The 17,677-nt window shown below is 48.6% G+C and overlaps 1 protein-coding gene across 1 annotated transcript in view; it reads right to left on the reverse strand.

Moving 5' to 3' along the window:
• Window positions 1–17,677, reverse strand: part of MGAT4B (alpha-1,3-mannosyl-glycoprotein 4-beta-N-acetylglucosaminyltransferase B) — a 1,476,931-nt gene that overhangs the window by 250,238 nt on the left and 1,209,016 nt on the right. The window contains exon 9 of the mRNA XM_069199505.1: window positions 15,334–15,464. Coding sequence (XP_069055606.1) covers window positions 15,334–15,464 — 131 coding nt within the window. The remainder of the gene's footprint in view (window positions 1–15,333; window positions 15,465–17,677) is intronic.

Consider the following 17,677-nt stretch of genomic DNA (forward strand, 5'->3'; position numbering starts at 1 on the left):
TTCGCTTTGCGCTGAAAGCTTTTCTTCAGTCATTCACAACCCAGATCCCTGCTTGTTCAGATGGACAACAGAACAACCATGTACTGCCTCAACAAGGAGGGAGGAACGAGGTCCAGGCCTCTATCCCAAAAAGCCCAGCAATCTGGAAGAGACTCTTAGCCAGAGACCTCAGGATCATGACAAATCATCTCCCAGGTGTCCAAAATGTACAAGCATACTCCCTGAGCAGGGTACTGCAGGAAAATCACGATTGGGTCCTTCACGAGAACTACGTAAAATACATCTTCAATCCGTGTGGTGCCCACACATTGATTTGGTCGCCACTGCAGAAAACAAACAATGTCCAGGCTTTGCCTTGAGGTACTTCCAACAAGGGACACTGGGGATTGCCCTATGGATCGACTGGTCTGGCAAATTTCTCTACGCCTTTCCTCTGATCCCCGGATCCCATCAGTCGTCTTCCAGCTGTCCTCCTCGAGAGCCAGATTGATCTTGACTTCTCCAGAGTGCCCACGTCAGTGGTGGTTGAAGGTCTTTCTTCACCTGTCAGAGCGTCCACATCTCAAGCTGCATGCAGACCAGATCTTCTAACGACATTCGGAGGACGGATGGTTTACCCCAATCTCTCCATCTGGAATTTGGCAGCATAGCTCCTGAGCTAGTTCAATATGGACACTTAGACCTGCCACAAGACTGAATGGACATGCTCAAAAAGACCAAACGACCATCAACTCCTTCAAAAAGGAAGAGATTTTGCATTTGGTGTTCTAACATGAAAGTTCACCCAACAGCCTGCCAGGAAGATGTAATTCTTCCTTACCTACTGTATTTAGCAAAATCGGGCCTACAATTCTCTTCCATAAAAGTCCATCTAGCGCTGTTACGGCCTACAGAAAATGTCCTTCACAAACCTCTTTTTTTTCAAAATCCCAGTCATTAAAGACTTCTTAGAGGGGTTAAAGAAGGTCCCCCCCAATAAGGCATCCATTTGTACCTTGTGAGTTCAATATAATACTCTCACACCTCATGCAGGCTCCTTTTGAGCCCATTCACAAATAATCCTTACAACACCTCTCATGGAAAACTGTTTTCCTAGTAGCAATCACATCAGTACGTAGTGTTAGTGAAATTGGTCTTCCATTCCAATAAAGTAGTGATGAGGACTCATCTAAAATTCCTCCCAAAAGCGATTCCAGATTTTCACGTCAGTCAGACCAACCTTCCTTTGGTATCCTTCCACATCAGCTGAAAGAATGCTTGATTGCCTTGACGTGAAGCAAGTCTTAAAGGTTTATCTAGATAAAACACAAGACTTACTAAGATTAGACCAATTGTTTATAAACTATGGCCGGTCTGAACAGGCCTAGCTACTTCCAAACAATCCTTCTCCCGATGGATAGTGTCCTGCACTGTTTTATGCATTCAGAAAACCAACCAACAAGACATTATCAGCTAGACCTAAGGCACAATCTACTACGGGCAAAGCATCTACTACCACGTTAATGAGAAATGTCCCCAGCGCTGCAATGTGCAAAGCAGCTACATGGAGATCTGTTCACACATTCATCAAGCACTATTGCTTGGACTCGGATGCGAGAACAGATGCTCAACTAGGACAGGCCTCCCTTAGAAATATATTTTCTTAAATGTCTAGTTTAGTCATTCCTCTGTCTTTTCCACCACTCTTGTTGGGAATGGCCTTGCTACTCTATTCAGAACTTACGAGTATCAAAGGAGATCATCTAAGTGAGAAGGATGGGTTTCTAACGTGTAATTCCACTTCTCTCTTAGGGGAATCTCAATTGAAATAATAAGTGGTCTGGAATCCGGCACGCGGGCAGGACTATTCTGGGCTCCCCGCACGTGGACGGGACTATTCAGTGTTTATGACTATCAATGGCGATCCCCTAATAGAGAAAGAAGTGTCTGGGATGTTTAAAAAAAAAAAAAAAAAAATACACTACAACCACATGATTGAATAACATGTCCAAAGCAAAGCCTTCGTGGTCAAAACTGAAAACAAAGAGATCATCAGATAACTCAGCCTGGAGAGGGTCAATTTGGCGTATGCTGCTTGTAAGGAAATGCCTCCTTGGCATGGTTACACCCTGACCTTTTGCCTTTGCCAAGTTATGATTTGAAAGTGTGCTGAGGCCTGCTAACCAGACCCCAGCACCAGTGTTCTTTCCCTAACCTGTACCTCTGTCTCCACAATTGGCACACCCTGGCATCCAGGTAAGTCCCTTGTAACTGGTACCAAGGGCCCTGAAGCCAGGGAAGGTCTCTAAGGGCTGCAGCATGTCTTATGCCACCCTGGGGACCCCTCATTCAGCACAGACACACTGCTTGTCAGCTTGTGTCTGCTGGTGGGGAGAAAATGACTAAGTCGACATGGTACTCCCCTCAGGGTGCCATGCCAACCTCACACTGCCCATGGCATAGATAAGTCACCCCTCTAGCAGGCCTTACAGCCCTAAGGCAGGGTGCACTATACCATAGGTGAGGGCATAGGTGCATGAGCACTATGCCCCTACAGTGTCTAAGCAAAACCTTAGACATTGTAAGTGCAGGGTAGCCATAAGAGTATATGGTCTGGGAGTCTGTCACACACGAACTCCACAGCACCATAATGGCTACACTTAAAACTGGGAAGTTTGGCATCAAACTTCTCAGCACAATAAATGCACACTGATGCCAGTGTACATTTTATTGTGAAATAAACCCCAGAGGGCATCTTAGAGATGCCCCCTGAAAACATACCTGACTTCCAGTGTGGGCTGACTAGTTTTACAAGCCTGCCACACACCAGACATGTTGCTGGCCACATGGGGAGAGTGCCTTTGTCACTCTGTGGCTAGTAACAAAGCCTATACTGGGTGGAGGTGCTTCTCACCTCCGCCTGCAGGAACTGTAACACCTGGCGGGGAGCCTCAAAGGCTCACCCCCTTTGTTACAGCGCCACAGGGCATCCCAGCTAGTGGAGATGCCCACCCCCTCCGGCCACGGGCCCACTTTTGGCGGCAAGGCCGGAGGAGATAATGAGAAAAACAAGGAGGAGTCACTGGCCAGTCAGGACAACCCCTAAGGTGCCCTGAGCTGAGGTGACTCTGACTTTTAGAAATCCTCCATCTTGCAGATGGAGGATTCCCCCAATAGGATTAGGGATGTGCCCCCCTCCCCTCAGGGAGGAGGCACAAAGAGGGTGTAGCCACCCTCAGGGCTAGTAGCCATTGGCTACTAACCCCCAGACCTAAACACACCCCTAAATTGAGTATTTAGGGGCCCACAGAACCAAGCAAGATAGATTCCTGCAACCTGAAGACGAAGAAGGACTGCTGACCTGAAGCCCTGCAGAGAAGACGGAGACACCAACTGCTTTGGCCCCAGCCCTACCGGCCTGTCTCCCCACTTCGAGAAAAACTGCAACAGTGACGCGTCCCCCAGGGTCCAGCGACCTCTGAAGCCTCAGAGGACTACCCTGCATCTAAAAGGACCAAGAACTCCAGAGGACAACGGCCCTGTTCCTAAAAGACTGCAACTTTGCAACAAAGAAGCAACTTTTAAAGACCACACGTTTCCCGCCGGAAGCGCAAGACTTTCCACTCTGCACCCGACGCCCCCGGCTCGACCTGCGGAAAACCAACACTACAGGGAGGACTCCCCAGTAACTGCGAGCCCGTGAGTAGCCTGAGTTGACCCCTCTAAGCCCCCACAGCGACGCCTGCAGAGGGAATCCAGAGGCTCCCCCTGACCGCGACTGTCTGCTTCAAAGAACCCGACGCCTGGGAAACACACTGCACCCGCAGCCCCCAGGACCTGAAGGATCTGACCTCCGGTGCAGGAGCAACCCCCAGGTGGCCCTCTCCCTAGCCCAGGTGGTGGCTACCCTGAGGAGCTCCCCCCTTGCCTGCATCGCTGAAGAGACCCCTGGGTCTCCCATTGAAACCTATTGCAAACCTGACGCCAGTTTGCACTCTGCACCCGGCCGCCCCTGTGCCGCTGAGGGTGTACTTTCTGCGCTGACTTGTGTCCCCCACGGTGCCCTACAAAACCCCCCTGGTCTGCCCTCCGAAGTCGCAGGTACTTACCTGCTGGCAGACTAGAACCGGGGCACCCCTATCTCGATTGAAGCCTATGCGTTTTGGGCACCACTTTGAGCTCTGCACCTGACCGGCCCTGAGCTGCTGGTGTGGTAACTTTGGGGTTGCCCTGAACCCCCAACAGTGGGCTACCTTGGACCCAACTTTGAACCCTGTAAGTGCTTTACTTACCTGTGAAACTAACAAATACTTACCTCCCCAAGGAACTGTTGAATTTTGCACTGTGTCCAACTTAAAAATAGCTTATTGCCATTTTTGCCAAAATTGTACATGCTATTGTGATGATTCAAAGTTCCTAAGATACCTGAGCGAAATACCTTTCATTTAAAGTATTGTTTGTAAATCTTGAACCTGTGGTTCTTAAAATAAACTAAGAAAATATATTTTTCTATATAAAAACCTATTGGCCTGGAATTGTCTGAGTGTGTGTTCCTCATTTATTGCCTGTGTGTGTACAACAAATGCTTAACACTACCCTCTGATAAGCCTACTGCCCGACCACACTACCACAAAATAGAGCATTAGCATTATCTCTTTTTGCCACTATCTTACCTCTAAGGGGAACCCTTGGACTCTGTGCATGCTATTTCTTACTTTGAAATAGTACATACAGAGCCAACTTCCTACACTGCTCCAACCACAAATATATCTCAAAAACAGGTGTACACAGTTTTTGTCAAGGGACGCCAGGCTGCCAAGGCGATTTCAACCACCTCAGAAGGAAGGTCGAAGCTTTTCAGCTTTTGCGGTTCAATCTCCATGTACGAAGATGGAGCTTGAGAAGGCCTGGGTGCAGAACCCTTTCCTGTTGCTGTGACAGTAGGGCATCCTGAAAGGGCAGCCTGATCAATCTGAGGACAGATTCTAAAGCCCATGATTTCTGGATACCAAACTTTCCATGCCCAGCCTGTGGCCAATAGGATGACTTGGGCCCAGTTGTTCCTGCTCTTCTTTAGAACACGGGTCAGGAGTGGTATCAATGGGAAAGCATACAGAAATCCTGAGTTCCACTCTAGGCACAATGTATCCCCCAGCGAGAGGCTCTTTGGAAACTCGAACACGCAGAACTGCTGACATTGAGCTTTCTTGTTAATCGAGCCAAGGATCTCCCAATTCGCCGAAGAGACCTTGTGCAACTACAGAGTGTACTGCCACATGTAATCAGCTAGGCGTCGAAGGCTCAGCTCAGCCAGCTCGGCATTCAAAGATACTGCTAAGGTAGTTTACCACCAGGAAGATCTCTTGATGGTCCAGCCAGTTCCAGAGGCGTAGCGCATCCTGGCAAAGGGTCAAAGATCCCACACAGCCCTGCTTGGGGCAATGCCACACAGCAGTGAAATGGTTCGTAAGCACCTGCACCAGCTTCCCTTTGATATATGGAAGAAGTCCTTTCAATGTTAAGTGAATGACACACTGGTCCAGGAGTCTGCTTTGGAGCCGAGCCTCCTCTGGAGACCAGAGGCCTCTGATCTCCACCTCTTCCAGAAAAGATGCATCGTCACCACTGTCAAAACTGGGAGCGGTAGAAAAAGGGGTCTGCTGCTGACTCAATCACAGTCTAGTAACCGCCACTGTACATCTTTTGCAGTACCTCCGAGATCTGGACATGGTCGGAGAAGTTCACTTGATGTGCAGCCTACTGAGCCTTCAAAACCCACTGCAGAACTGCATATGCCACCTATGTACTTGAACAGCAAGATGCAGGAGCCAATCAGTCCCAGTAGCCTCAGAGTCCACCTCACTGAAATCCAGGACAGTGGCTAAAAGATCCAGGGAAAAGCACAAAGCCGAACAATGTCCACAGTTGCTCAGATGAAGGGGAGCATCTGAGTGGGAATCAGGTGTTATTCCGGCACATTGATAGTGAACCCCAAAGATGACAAGAGGGTTACTGTAGTCTGGGGGTGACTGACAACTGCCTGGGGAAAACCCTAATTCAACAGCCAGTTGTCGAGGTAGGAAAAGACTGGAACCACTAACCTCCGAAGGTGTGCCTCTACCACCACTACTATTACTTTCATGAACACCCTAAGGGCTTTTGTGAAACCGAAGGAGAGCAGCAAATGAATAGCACCATGAACCACAGTTAGCACTGATGGACCTTTAAGACTCAAACAGGCATCATGCAGGTCTACAACCACCCTTTGGTCTTACAGTACCCAATAACTGGGCCAGTGAGCAACTTTAATTTTTCTTTCCCAAGAAAGGCTTTGAGAGGCTGCAGGTCTAAACCAGGGTGAAGATCACAGACCTTCTTCAACATCCAAAATTAGCAGGAGTAACAACCAAAATAACTATAACCTACTTCTAGCGCAGGGACCCTCTTGATAACCCTGTTTCCAAAAAGGCTTTCACTTCCAGCTGGAAGATGGACAGATGGTCTTCGTCAGTAGCTCTGGGGGGCGTTGGAAGGTGCGGCGAAATGGCAATGAAGGACAAGGTGTACCCCTTCTGGAATATCTGCAGGACTCACCTGTCTGATGTTATGGTCTACCAAAGTCGCAAGAATCACTGAGTCCTACCTCCCTTGGGTCTGCTCTGCTAAGACCACACTAAAGGGGGTGTGGAAGATGGGGCTGTGATGGTTGGGGGGTTTGGGGGAGGGGGCAGTGGGCTAAATGGCTTGCTGCCCTTGACTTAAGGGAGAGGGGTTCTGGGGGTGTTGGGTGTCACAGCTGCAAAACTGCTGTACACCCTGCTGGGGATGAATTTACTGATGATATGAGGTACTTCTCCCAAAGCTACAAAAGGGGTGGTAGGGCTGATGTGGCTGGCGAAGTGGGGTAGAGAAGCCAAGGGAGCGTTGCTGTGGCCCTGCACTCCTTGAGCCACTCCAGAGCAGGATCTGCTTTGTTCCTAAACAGGTGAGTCCCATCAAAGGGCATGTCCATAAGGCGCGATCAACCATTGTCTGAAAACTCAGCTGACCACAGCCAGGCATGGTGGTGAATGGTGACACTGATGCCAATGGGCCATCTGATGAAATCAGTGGTGTCTAAGCCACAATGAGTTGTGAACCTGGCTACATCATGACCGTCCTGGATGGTTTGTGTGAAGACAGGTCGGAGAACTTCAGGGACATCTGGGAGGACTTGAGCCATTCGATCCCAAAGGGCATAGGAATAGCAGCCCAGGACGTGGTTGGCATTCACAGATCTGACAGCCAGGCTGGTGAAAAAACACCCACTTCCCCAAGGTCTCCACAGGTTTGGACTCTCGATTGGGGGAGTACTCATGAAGGTATTTGGGTTTTTCTGACTTGTGGGCACCTGCACCATCGAGCTTTCAGGGACAGATGCTAAGACAAATACGCAGGGTCGCTCAAGCTGGTGGCGCCTCACTATCTGGCGACAGACCAGGACCAGAGAAATGTTGAGCTCAAGCCCCTAAAAGGGTATCTGTAAATGCCTCATTGAAGGTCTGGAGGGGCTTAGTAGATGTTTGCCCTGGTTGGAGCACTTCTGTCAAGAAATTGGTTTCGCCCCTTTACGCAGGGAGTGGGCGGACCAGGAGTTTTACGACCCTACACATGACCACTGGGTAAGAAATAATGTGCTCAGTAGTAGAACAAGGTGGTGGGAGGAGGCTTTTATCAGGGAAGTATCAAGGTCACTGACCTCTTGAAGGTTGTCATAGCAATTTTCCTAGTAGTATTGATGTCCTATTTTGTCACCTGCTTCATAACCATTGTCCGAATCCGTGCCAAATAAGGAATGCAACGTATGTCTCTTTCCTCCTGGAGGTGGCAAGTCTAGTAGGAGAGATGGCGCTGCAATGGAAAACAAGAGTGTCCTTTGCTGAGGTTGCAGCAGCACCGACTGAATCAGAGAGTCACTATGAGCACCTTGTCCTCAGGCGCCACAGGAGTCTCCTTCGCTGTCAGGGCTCCTTGGGCTGGCATGAAGTTTGGCACTGGTTGTGGAGTAGCCAGCAGCCAGAGGAGGTCCAGTGGAGGATTCGGAGGGTCCAACTGGTGTTGAGGTCAAACCCCCAACGCCAGACAGAGAGCCCTTCCGCTTCTAGGGGCCCACAGGCACACCAGAGGGAGTACATAAGGACACAAAGAATTGGGAGTTGGCTTCACAGATGTCTTCAATCTGCTTGGGGTCGCAGATGGCCCCAGAAACTTGATATGTGTCCTGTGACAAGCTGCAGTAAAGGCATCAAAGTCAATCGACTTCGGGTGATGATGACTTTTTGCCTTAAGACTATGTGAGTGGTGGTCAAGGGGATGCTTAGATGTTTTGTGTTTTTTTCTTTGACTTACATGAAGATGCCTGATACTTCTGAACTGGACCGACTGGTCTCATCTCAGGATCTTCCGGTGCTTGAAAACAGTTTCCTGTTGAGGTCTCAAATGGTAGGACCAACTCTTCAACTTGGACCGGACCTGTCTTGTCACATTCTTCCAGTGTTTGGTGACAGAGTTTCACCTCGCAGTCATGTATGGCATTTGTGTTGATCGATGCACAGCGACTGCATGCCTTAGGAGTCGTAGCTCAACCCCAGGTACCACAGGCAAACCTGATGAGGATCGATCAGAGACATTTGTTTGCAAAAGTCTTTACAAGGGTTGAATCCTGCCGTCTGAAAAAACAAAGGATAGTAGGGACAACTGGGGACCAACTAGCAGATTCCAATTCCTTCAACCTCTGAAGGGCCCTGGGATCAAAAGAAAATGGAAAAATAAACTTGAGACCTCAATGACATTGGACAGATAATGCAACAAATCCCCACGGGGAGGGTGAAGAAAGCAAAAATTGAAATTACAGGACTTTGGGAATGGGCCACTAAGAAAGGGAAGATCATTAGGACCATTCTGCCCTTGGAAAGAAATAAGCTGTCAGGGAATGAACACTGACTCCTGACAAGAGACAAAATCCTTATCCAGGGCTGATAACTTGGAAATCAAAGTCGAACTCCCCACCCCAAGCCTTCTTGGTATACCAGGTCACTTGATGTCCTTCCTGAGACAATCTAATTGACATAACAGAGGAGGAGTAAAGTGTAACAGGGCTTTGTGGACAGCTTCCAGTTCTCTTCTATTAGAGGATTTGTCTAACTCCATAGGACCCCAGTGGTCTGGAAACAAATGCTCCTGCTGAGTTCCCCCCTAACCCCTTCAACTGCCATCTGCTGCAAGGATCAGGGGAGGAGAAAGAGACCCTGGTTCAGATACAGTAATACCACTGTAGGGAGCTGTGTATCTGCAGTGTTACTGGAACCATGTGTTAGAACCTCGTTCAGAGGGCCACAGGGTAAGCAGGCACTACTGAGCCCAACTGTAGGGGTTTAGACCGTTTACTCATGATGTGCCGGGCTCTGATCCTAGGCAAGTGGCCCAAGTACACTTGCAGCACTTGGCTTTTAGTGGTAGCGTGGGTCAAGTAGTCCGAGGCTTCTTGAGGAGGAGGTAGACATAGGCGTTGAACATAGGCTCACAACTCAAAATACGTGCAGCGGCAGCAATAAATGATTTTCCAGTTAAAAACCTGCTTTTATGAAAAGAAAAAAAAAAAGAGTATTTATATACAAACACAAAGTAAAACACAACATTCAAAAACAATGCACATAGTCCCCTAAGGTCAGGGTTCTAGTGTTTCATAGGCCGGTCCCTGAGTCCCACTCCCCTCTCGCTGGCGGTAGTAGTTATTCCCACATTCAGGTTAAGCCCCACTAGTAGTCAGACTCTCAGCATTCCCACTCAAACTCCTTAATAAAGCCAAAAGTGTTCCAGCGTCCAAATTCTATTTGGAAACCAAGTTCTCCTGGCGCAGTTGGGTCAGATCAGTCTTACCCAGACTAGCAGGATATCATCAACCGGAGTTTGAGCACGACCCCTTCAAGGGCACTTAAGTAGCAACGGCAACCACCAGTAAGTCATGCATACATGGCCTAAGAGGGCTGCTGTCTGGTCTCCTTGAGTTCATCACAAGCGGTTCTGCAGAGGCAAGAGGGTTCTTGATGCTCATCCATTGCTTGGTTTCTCAAGGGCATCCCTACAAATGGGTTGCGATGGGGGGACACTCCTTGTGCTGGGTCTCAGTTACACCTTGGTACCACTCGGGTTACCACTGTGGCCCTCTTCCTCCATCAATGACTATGTCATGCGCCTTGCCTAGTCCCGGTCGCCCCAGTGGCATAAGGGGTCATCGTCCTTCTCTGCACAGGGGCTACAGTCCGATTGGCATAGCAGCCCCACCTGGCATACAGGGGTCGCCGCCTTGCTACCATACATGGGAGATGACATACAGCAACAGTCATGGTTCACTTCGCAGTGACCCTCCTCTGCCATATGGGGGTCGGCAACTTTTTCCGGCACACAGGCATCATTGTGACTGGTGCAGCAGCTGCCTCCTCACACCTCACCTCGTGGATCCAACTGCCTGCTGGATCACCTCAGCCCCCCGTTCCTGAGATGTGTCTAGGCCCCTTCCCAGTGACCTCTCTCTGAATTAAAGAACATCCTTTCAAGTGTACTTAAGAGCCTTGCTCTCCCTTCCTCCACTGTGTCCCACTTAGGTCACAGGAATGCAACAATCCACAAATCTGTTTTGGGGGATTCCTCTACTCAGCCTTGGGTCCCCCAAAATAAGATCCAGAGTCTTCCATGTACTGTACCCTTCACAGGCACGCATACAACCAGCAGGTGCATGTAACACTCACACTGCATAGTACTACACCCTTTATGCATTGTACCAGGCACACATACATCCACCACATGCATAGCCAACTGCACAGCACTGCATTATCCCTGTAATGTACCACACACATGGAAACTTACACCCAAAACATGTATTACACACAGGCACTATGCGGTGCTGCACACCAAACCGTAGGTCAAGGGTGAGTTAAACACACAGCAGTGAACCTTTAAATGAGTGAGCCCGTAGGCCTCACTACAGTAACACAGGTAAAGAGAACCTGTTCGCTTCTACTGATTACTAGACGGTCGGCTGCCACCACCATGCTTATGTTGCTTAAGCTTAACTCCCGACAAAGGCATTAGCCTTTCACAACTATGAGGGTAGCACTTTGGGTGGCACTCCTGGGCCACAAATAACGCATCCATGGGACAGGCCCATGTCATGAAGCACACACGGTTTGTGTTTGCCCATGATAACAAACATCAGCTTTGGGGATCCAGACAACACTACATTTGGGCACTCAGGACATGGGAGCACAACCATCACCATGCAAAATACTTTTCTGTCCCAACATCATGTCTTTGTAGTTCTCTGAGATGCGACTCCATTAGTAAAGAAGATGCTAGACCAGTGGTAGAGGCTGCCATTTATTTCTGTACTTTCAACCAGCCTTAGGCTATTGCTTTGGTTTGAGCCATGAGGGAAGACAAACGGAACACCAACTTCAATTTACTTAGAGTCAGGAGGAATACGTGACCCAAGTGTGTGTGAAGCACTGGGTCAATCAATCTATCAGTTTTTGTAAAGGGCAACTTGTAGGAAGTTGGCTCTGTATGTACTATTTCAAAGTAAGAAATAGCATGCACAGAGTCCAAGGGTTCCCCTTAGAGGTAAGATAGTGGCAAAAAGAGATAATTCTAATGCTCTATTTTGTGGTAGTGTGGTCGAGCAGTAGGCTTATCAGAGGGTAGTGTTAAGCATTTGTTGTACACACACAGGCAATAAATGAGGAACACACACTCAAGGACAATTCCAGGCCAATAGGTTTTTATATAGAAAAATATCTTTTCTTTTTCACAAGTTCAAGATTTACAAGTAATACTTCAAATGAAAGGTATTTCACTCAGGTATCTTAGGAACTTTGAATCAACACAATATCATGTACAGTTTTGGCAAAAATGGCAATAAGCTATTTTAAAATTGGACACAGTGCAAAATTCAACAGTTCCTGGGGGAAGGAAGTATTGGTTAGTTTTGCAGGTAAGTAAAGCACCTACAGGGTTCAAAGTTGGGTCCAAGGTAGCCCACCGTGGGGGGTTCAGGGCAACCCCAAAGTTACCACACCAGCAGCTCAGGGCCAGTCAGGTGCAGAGGTCAAAGTGGTGCCCAAAACGCATAGGCTTCAATGGAGAAGGGGGTGCCATCATTCCAGTCTGCCAGCATGTAGGTACCCGCGACTTCGGAGAGCAGACCAGGGGGGTTTTGTAGGGCACCGGGGGGACACAAGTCAGCACAAAAGGTACACCATCAGCGGCACAGGGGCGGCCGGGTGCAGTGTGCAAACAGGCGTCGAATTTGCAATTGGTTTTAATGGGAGACCCAGGGCTCTCTTCAGCGATGCAGGCAGGCAAGGGGGGGGGGGGCTCCTCGGGTAGCCACCACCTGGGCATGGGAGAGGGCCACCTGGGGGTCGCTTCTGCACTGGAGGTCGGATCCTTCAGGTCCTGGGGGCTGAGGGTGCAGTGTGTTTACCAGGCGTTGGCTTCTTAGAAGCAGGCAGTCGCGGTCAGGGGGAGCCTCTGGATTCCCTCTGCAGGCGTTGCTGGGGGGGGCTCAACTCTGGCTACTCAAAGGGTCGTGGTCGCCAGGGAGTCTTCCCTGTAGTGTTGTTTCTCCGCAGGTCGAGCCGGGGGCGTCGGGTGCAGAGTGGAAAGTCTCACGCTTCCGGCGGGAAACGTGCAGTCCTTTAAAAGTTGTTTCTTTGTTGCAAAGTTGTTTTTTCTTTGGAGCAGAGCCGCTGTCCTCCGGAGTTCTTGGTCCTTTTAGATGCAGGGTAGTCCTCTGAGGCTTCAGAGGTCGCTGGACCCTGTGGAACGCGTCGCTGTTGCAGTTTTTCTTGAAGTGGGGAGACAGGCCAGTAGGGCTGGGGCCAAAGCAGTTGGTGTCTCCGTCTTCTCTGCTGGGCTTCAGGTCAGCAATCCTTCCTCGTCTTCAGGTTGCAGGAATCTATCTTGCTAGGTTCAGGGAGCCCCTAAATACCCAATTTAGGGGTGTGTTTAGGTCTGGGGGGTTAGCAGCCAATGGCTACTAGCCCTGAGGGTGGCTACACCCTCTTTGTGCCTCCTCCCTGAGGGGAGGGGGGCACATCCCTAATCCTATTGGGGGAATCTTCCATCTGCAAGATGGAGGATTTCTAAAAGTCAGTCACCTCAGCTCAGGACACCTTAGGGGCTGTCGTAACTGGCCAGTGACTCATCCTTGTTTTTCTCATTTTCTCCCCCGGCCTTGCTGCCAAAAGTGGGGCCGTGGCCAGAGGGGGCGGGCATCTCCACTAGCTGGAGTGCCCTGGGGTGCTGTAACAAAGGGGGTGAGCCTTTGAGGCTCACCGCCAGGTGTTACAGTTCCTGCAGGGGGAGGTGAGAAGCACCTCCACCCAGTACAGGCTTTGTTACTAGCCACAGAGTGACAAAGGCACTCTCCCCATGTGGCCAGCAACATGCCTGGTGTGTGGCAGGCTGGTAAAACTAGTCAGCCCACACTGGAGGTCGGGTATGTTTTCAGGGGGCATCTCTAAGATGCCCTCTGGGGTGTATTTCACAATAAAATGTACACTGGCATCAGTGTGCATTTATTGTGCTGAGACGTTTGATACCAAACTTCCCAGTTGTGTAGACATTATGGTGCTGTGAAGTTCGTGTATGACAGACTCCCAGACCATATACTCTTATGGCTACCCTGAACTTACAATGTCTAAGGTTTTGCTTAGACCCTGTAGGGGCATAGTGCTCATGCACCTATGCCCTCACCTATGGTATAGTGCACCCTGCCTTAGGGCTGTAAGGCCTGCTAGAGGGGTGACTTATCTATGCCATAGGCAGTGTGAGGTTGGCATGGCACCCGGAGGGGAGTACCATGTCGACTTAGTCATTTTCTCCCCACCATCACACACAAGCTGGCAAGCAGTGTGTCTGTGCTGAGTGAGGGGTCCCCAGGGTGGCATAAGACATGCTGCAGCCCTTAGAGACCTTCCCTGGCATCAGGGCCCTTGGTACCAGGGGTACCAGTTTCAAGGGACTTACCTGGATGCCAGGGTGTGCCAATTGTGGAAACAAAGGTACAGGTTAGGGAAAGAACACTGGTGCTGGGGCCTGGTTAGCAGGCCTCAGCACACTTTCAAATCATAACTTGGCATCAGCAAAGGCAAAAAGTCAGGGGGTAACCATGCCAAGGAGGGATTTCCTTACACGGATGCTCTGCTCCTTTCCCTTCAGTGTATGCTACCCATCCCAGTCCACAGAAATGTCGACAAGAGACTTCTCCTGACTGGGGGTTTCAAGCCTTACCTCTCCAGCCTCTGCCAGCTCTGTGCTTCCAAATTGAAACCAACAGACCTCCATGTTATGTACCATTGATAGGCACCCAGATGCAACCAAGCGTGCACGCACAATTATTATCTGCTGTCCCAGCACACACACAATTATCACATGCTGTCCGGCGCTGCACCCAATCCATGCAGGCCATGGGTGAGTTGAATACAAAGCCACAGAACTTTACACAAGTGGGCCAGGAGGCCCTACTGCTGTGACACAGATAAAAAGGCCTGTTTGTATTACTGATTCTACCGAACCCAAAAAGGGCGTGCTGCTACAACAATGCTTGTGTATCTTATGTCTAGGCAAGGGCACAAGGTCTCTACCATCATTAAGGAAGCATTTGCTTTGCTTCTACCAGCCTAAACCGATAGTATTACCAGGTCAAGGCGTGCATGCATGATTCCCATTTTCAGTCATGGCCAAAAATCAGTTTCCGGGATCCAGATATTGTTGCAGCTGGAGCACTCTTGGCAGAAGTGCACATCCGTCACCATGCAGGTGACTTATGTCCCAACACTGTATGTTAATGGAGAAACAGAGGCAGAAGACATTGCCATTGATTGGAGGTAGGTACCATTAACTAAAGTTTAATATTTCACTTATTATCCGCAGTTTTAGCAATTCATTAAATTAGTAGATTAACTAAGGCAGCGTCAGTGGAAATATTTAAATTAATATGATGGAAAATGGTCCAACCCCATTTAAAGGATTTGAAGTAACAAAAAACACAAATGCCACTGAGACAGAAAACAAAATTTGTAAAATTGCTAGCTAGCTCTATTAAACGACAGAAACCATTTATGAAGCTTCCCTGCCATCTCTCCACCTTGTGTCATCTCTGAAATGACACTATGGCCATTGATTAGCGCAAAATACCACCCTAGAGTGGTTACCGCTTTCTAAATGTTGTAAATCAATCAAGTAATCCTGTGGCAGTGAAACCCTTTGTTGCAAATAGCCATCACATGGCACAGAAGCTTACAGATTACTTACAGCATCTTTCTCTGGATTGCACACTTTCACCCAGAGGATATGGTCCAGTAACCAGTCTATGGGCTTGTCTTTGTAGAACATCAGGATAAACTCTACGATCAGACTCAGGTCTAAAGATTTGAACATTTTCCCTGCAAAAAAAACCCCCAGAAAAACAGGAATTAAGTTGACAGACAAATCTAGCGCTTTCTATCTGTGGTGAAATAGAAAAATGATTTCAGAGTTAGAACAAAGTAATTTTGGTACAGAGCAAAATAATCAGACCTTTATTTTAGGCAACGGCCATCTTGTGGAAGGCTTACAGTTAAGAATATGCACTCAATTTAGATGAAGAGTTTTAAATTAAGAATTGTATTTGATCCCATGTTCATATTTTGGTAAATATCTCTGTGTAACTTCCTTTAAGTCCAATGTGAAAGCATGTAGAGAGCATAGTACTTGTATTTTAATGCGTACACAAAACAAGTTTAAAATACACACTAAATTGTTAGTAATTTAAAATGAAATAAAATACAGCAATGGCCCATGCTATGCATGATTATCTTCAGTAATTACAAATATACAAAATTCTGACATCTATTAGTGAGTCGAGAAGGCACAGAGGGCAAAGTAAGGAGAGGGGTCTGCTGCTAAATCAATTGCGATCCTCGAGGCACTACTGCAGATCTGCTGTTGTCTCTGCCGAAATTCAAGACATGTTCGGAAAGATCCCCCGGTGCTGTGTCCACGGGGACTTCAGATGCCACTGTAGAGCCTCTGAATATTCCACTTGGCATGCTTAACCAGCACGAAGCAGGAGGTCATCAGTACTATCAGTTTCACAGTCATGCGCACTGAAATTCAGGACAGAGAATGAAACATTGGTATCATAACCCAAATGCCCAGGAAACCCCACTGTGCGGTATACGTGAAAAACTGCACCATGTCCAGAATGGCTGCAATGAAAGAGAGCATTTGGAAAGTAGTTAGATGCGACTTCAGCACACAGATAGTGAACCCAAACGATGTTAAGAGGCTCGCTGTAGTATGGAGGTAGGCGATGACTGCTCAAGGTGAGCCTTCATTCAACAGCCAGTCATCAAGGTAGGGGAAGACTGGGATCCTTGACCTCCGAAGATATTCATTAGAGGGGCTCTGGTAATGCCAAAAGGGTGTATGGCAAACTGAAAACGCTCATGGCCAATGGTGAAACACAGATAATGCCTGTGGGCCTGCAGGACAAGGATGTGAAAATAAGCATCTTGGAGGACCAGAGCTACCATCCAGTAGTCAGGGCCAAGGGCAGCCAGAGTGATCATTTTGATCTTTTTTTTTTTTTTTCAAAAACGCATTCAGAGGGTAAAAGTCTGATATGAGATAGAAAACCCTACCCTTTTTCAGCACCAGGAAGTAGCGGGAAAGACAACCGTGACCCACTTCTGGCATGGGAAACCTCTCTATGTTGCATTTGGCCATTCTTGCTACAAGAGACACAGATGTTCCTCCGTCAGCCGTTCTGAAGCTGGTGGAAGGTGTGGCGGGGTTTCATGGAATGGCAAAACATAACCTTGCTGAACGATTTTTAGGTTACTCTAGCTGGAAATTATCTCCTGCCAATCTATCAGAAAGTCATATCCTACCACAGATAGGGTGTCTGTGTGCTGCCAAAGGAACGTTAAAGATGCTTGGGAGGGCTCGTAGATGGTGCTGTAAAAGATAGGTCAGTCCACTCTCCCGGTTTCCCTCGTTGATGGATACTGCAGATGCGGCTATGAAAAGGTTGTGGAGACTCATGCGCCTATTGGGGCTGCTGGCAGTATTAGAGGCCCTTATCAAAGCAACAAAGGGGTTGAAACTGCTGGTGTGATTTGCAGTGAGAGTAGAAAGGCCCAAGAGCACTCTGTGGCCCTGCTATTTTTAAAGCAGTAGAGCTGAATCCGCTTCATTCTCAAACAGTTGGGAACCACTGAATGGCAGGTCTATAAGGCTGGCTTGAGTGTCTTCTGAAAAGCCGGTAGACTGCATTCAAGCATGTCTCCTCTGGGACCAGACAACTGGCATCCTGGAGGTCTGCGTACCATTTATCCTGCAAGTACAGCTGGGCAATTTTGTCCCCAAGCCTCCCGATGTCTGAATCCGAGCCCAAAATGTCAAAAGCATCTGAGACCTACCAGGAGGCAGAGGCACTGTGTCTTATTCAGAAGGATGGCAGTGGGGTTGTGGCTCAGGATCAGGAGCATCTGCTTCATTAAGGTCAGGGTGGTGGTGTTTCGGCAGTTGATAGTACAATAGACTGGCCATCGTTGTCTGCAGTTGAGTGCCGGAACCTGCAGATCGCATTCAGGCATGGGTTGTAGACGGAACC

This window comes from Pleurodeles waltl, chromosome 7 (assembly GCF_031143425.1).
Source record: "Pleurodeles waltl isolate 20211129_DDA chromosome 7, aPleWal1.hap1.20221129, whole genome shotgun sequence".
In the NCBI taxonomy this organism is placed as follows: Eukaryota; Metazoa; Chordata; class Amphibia; order Caudata; family Salamandridae; genus Pleurodeles; species Pleurodeles waltl.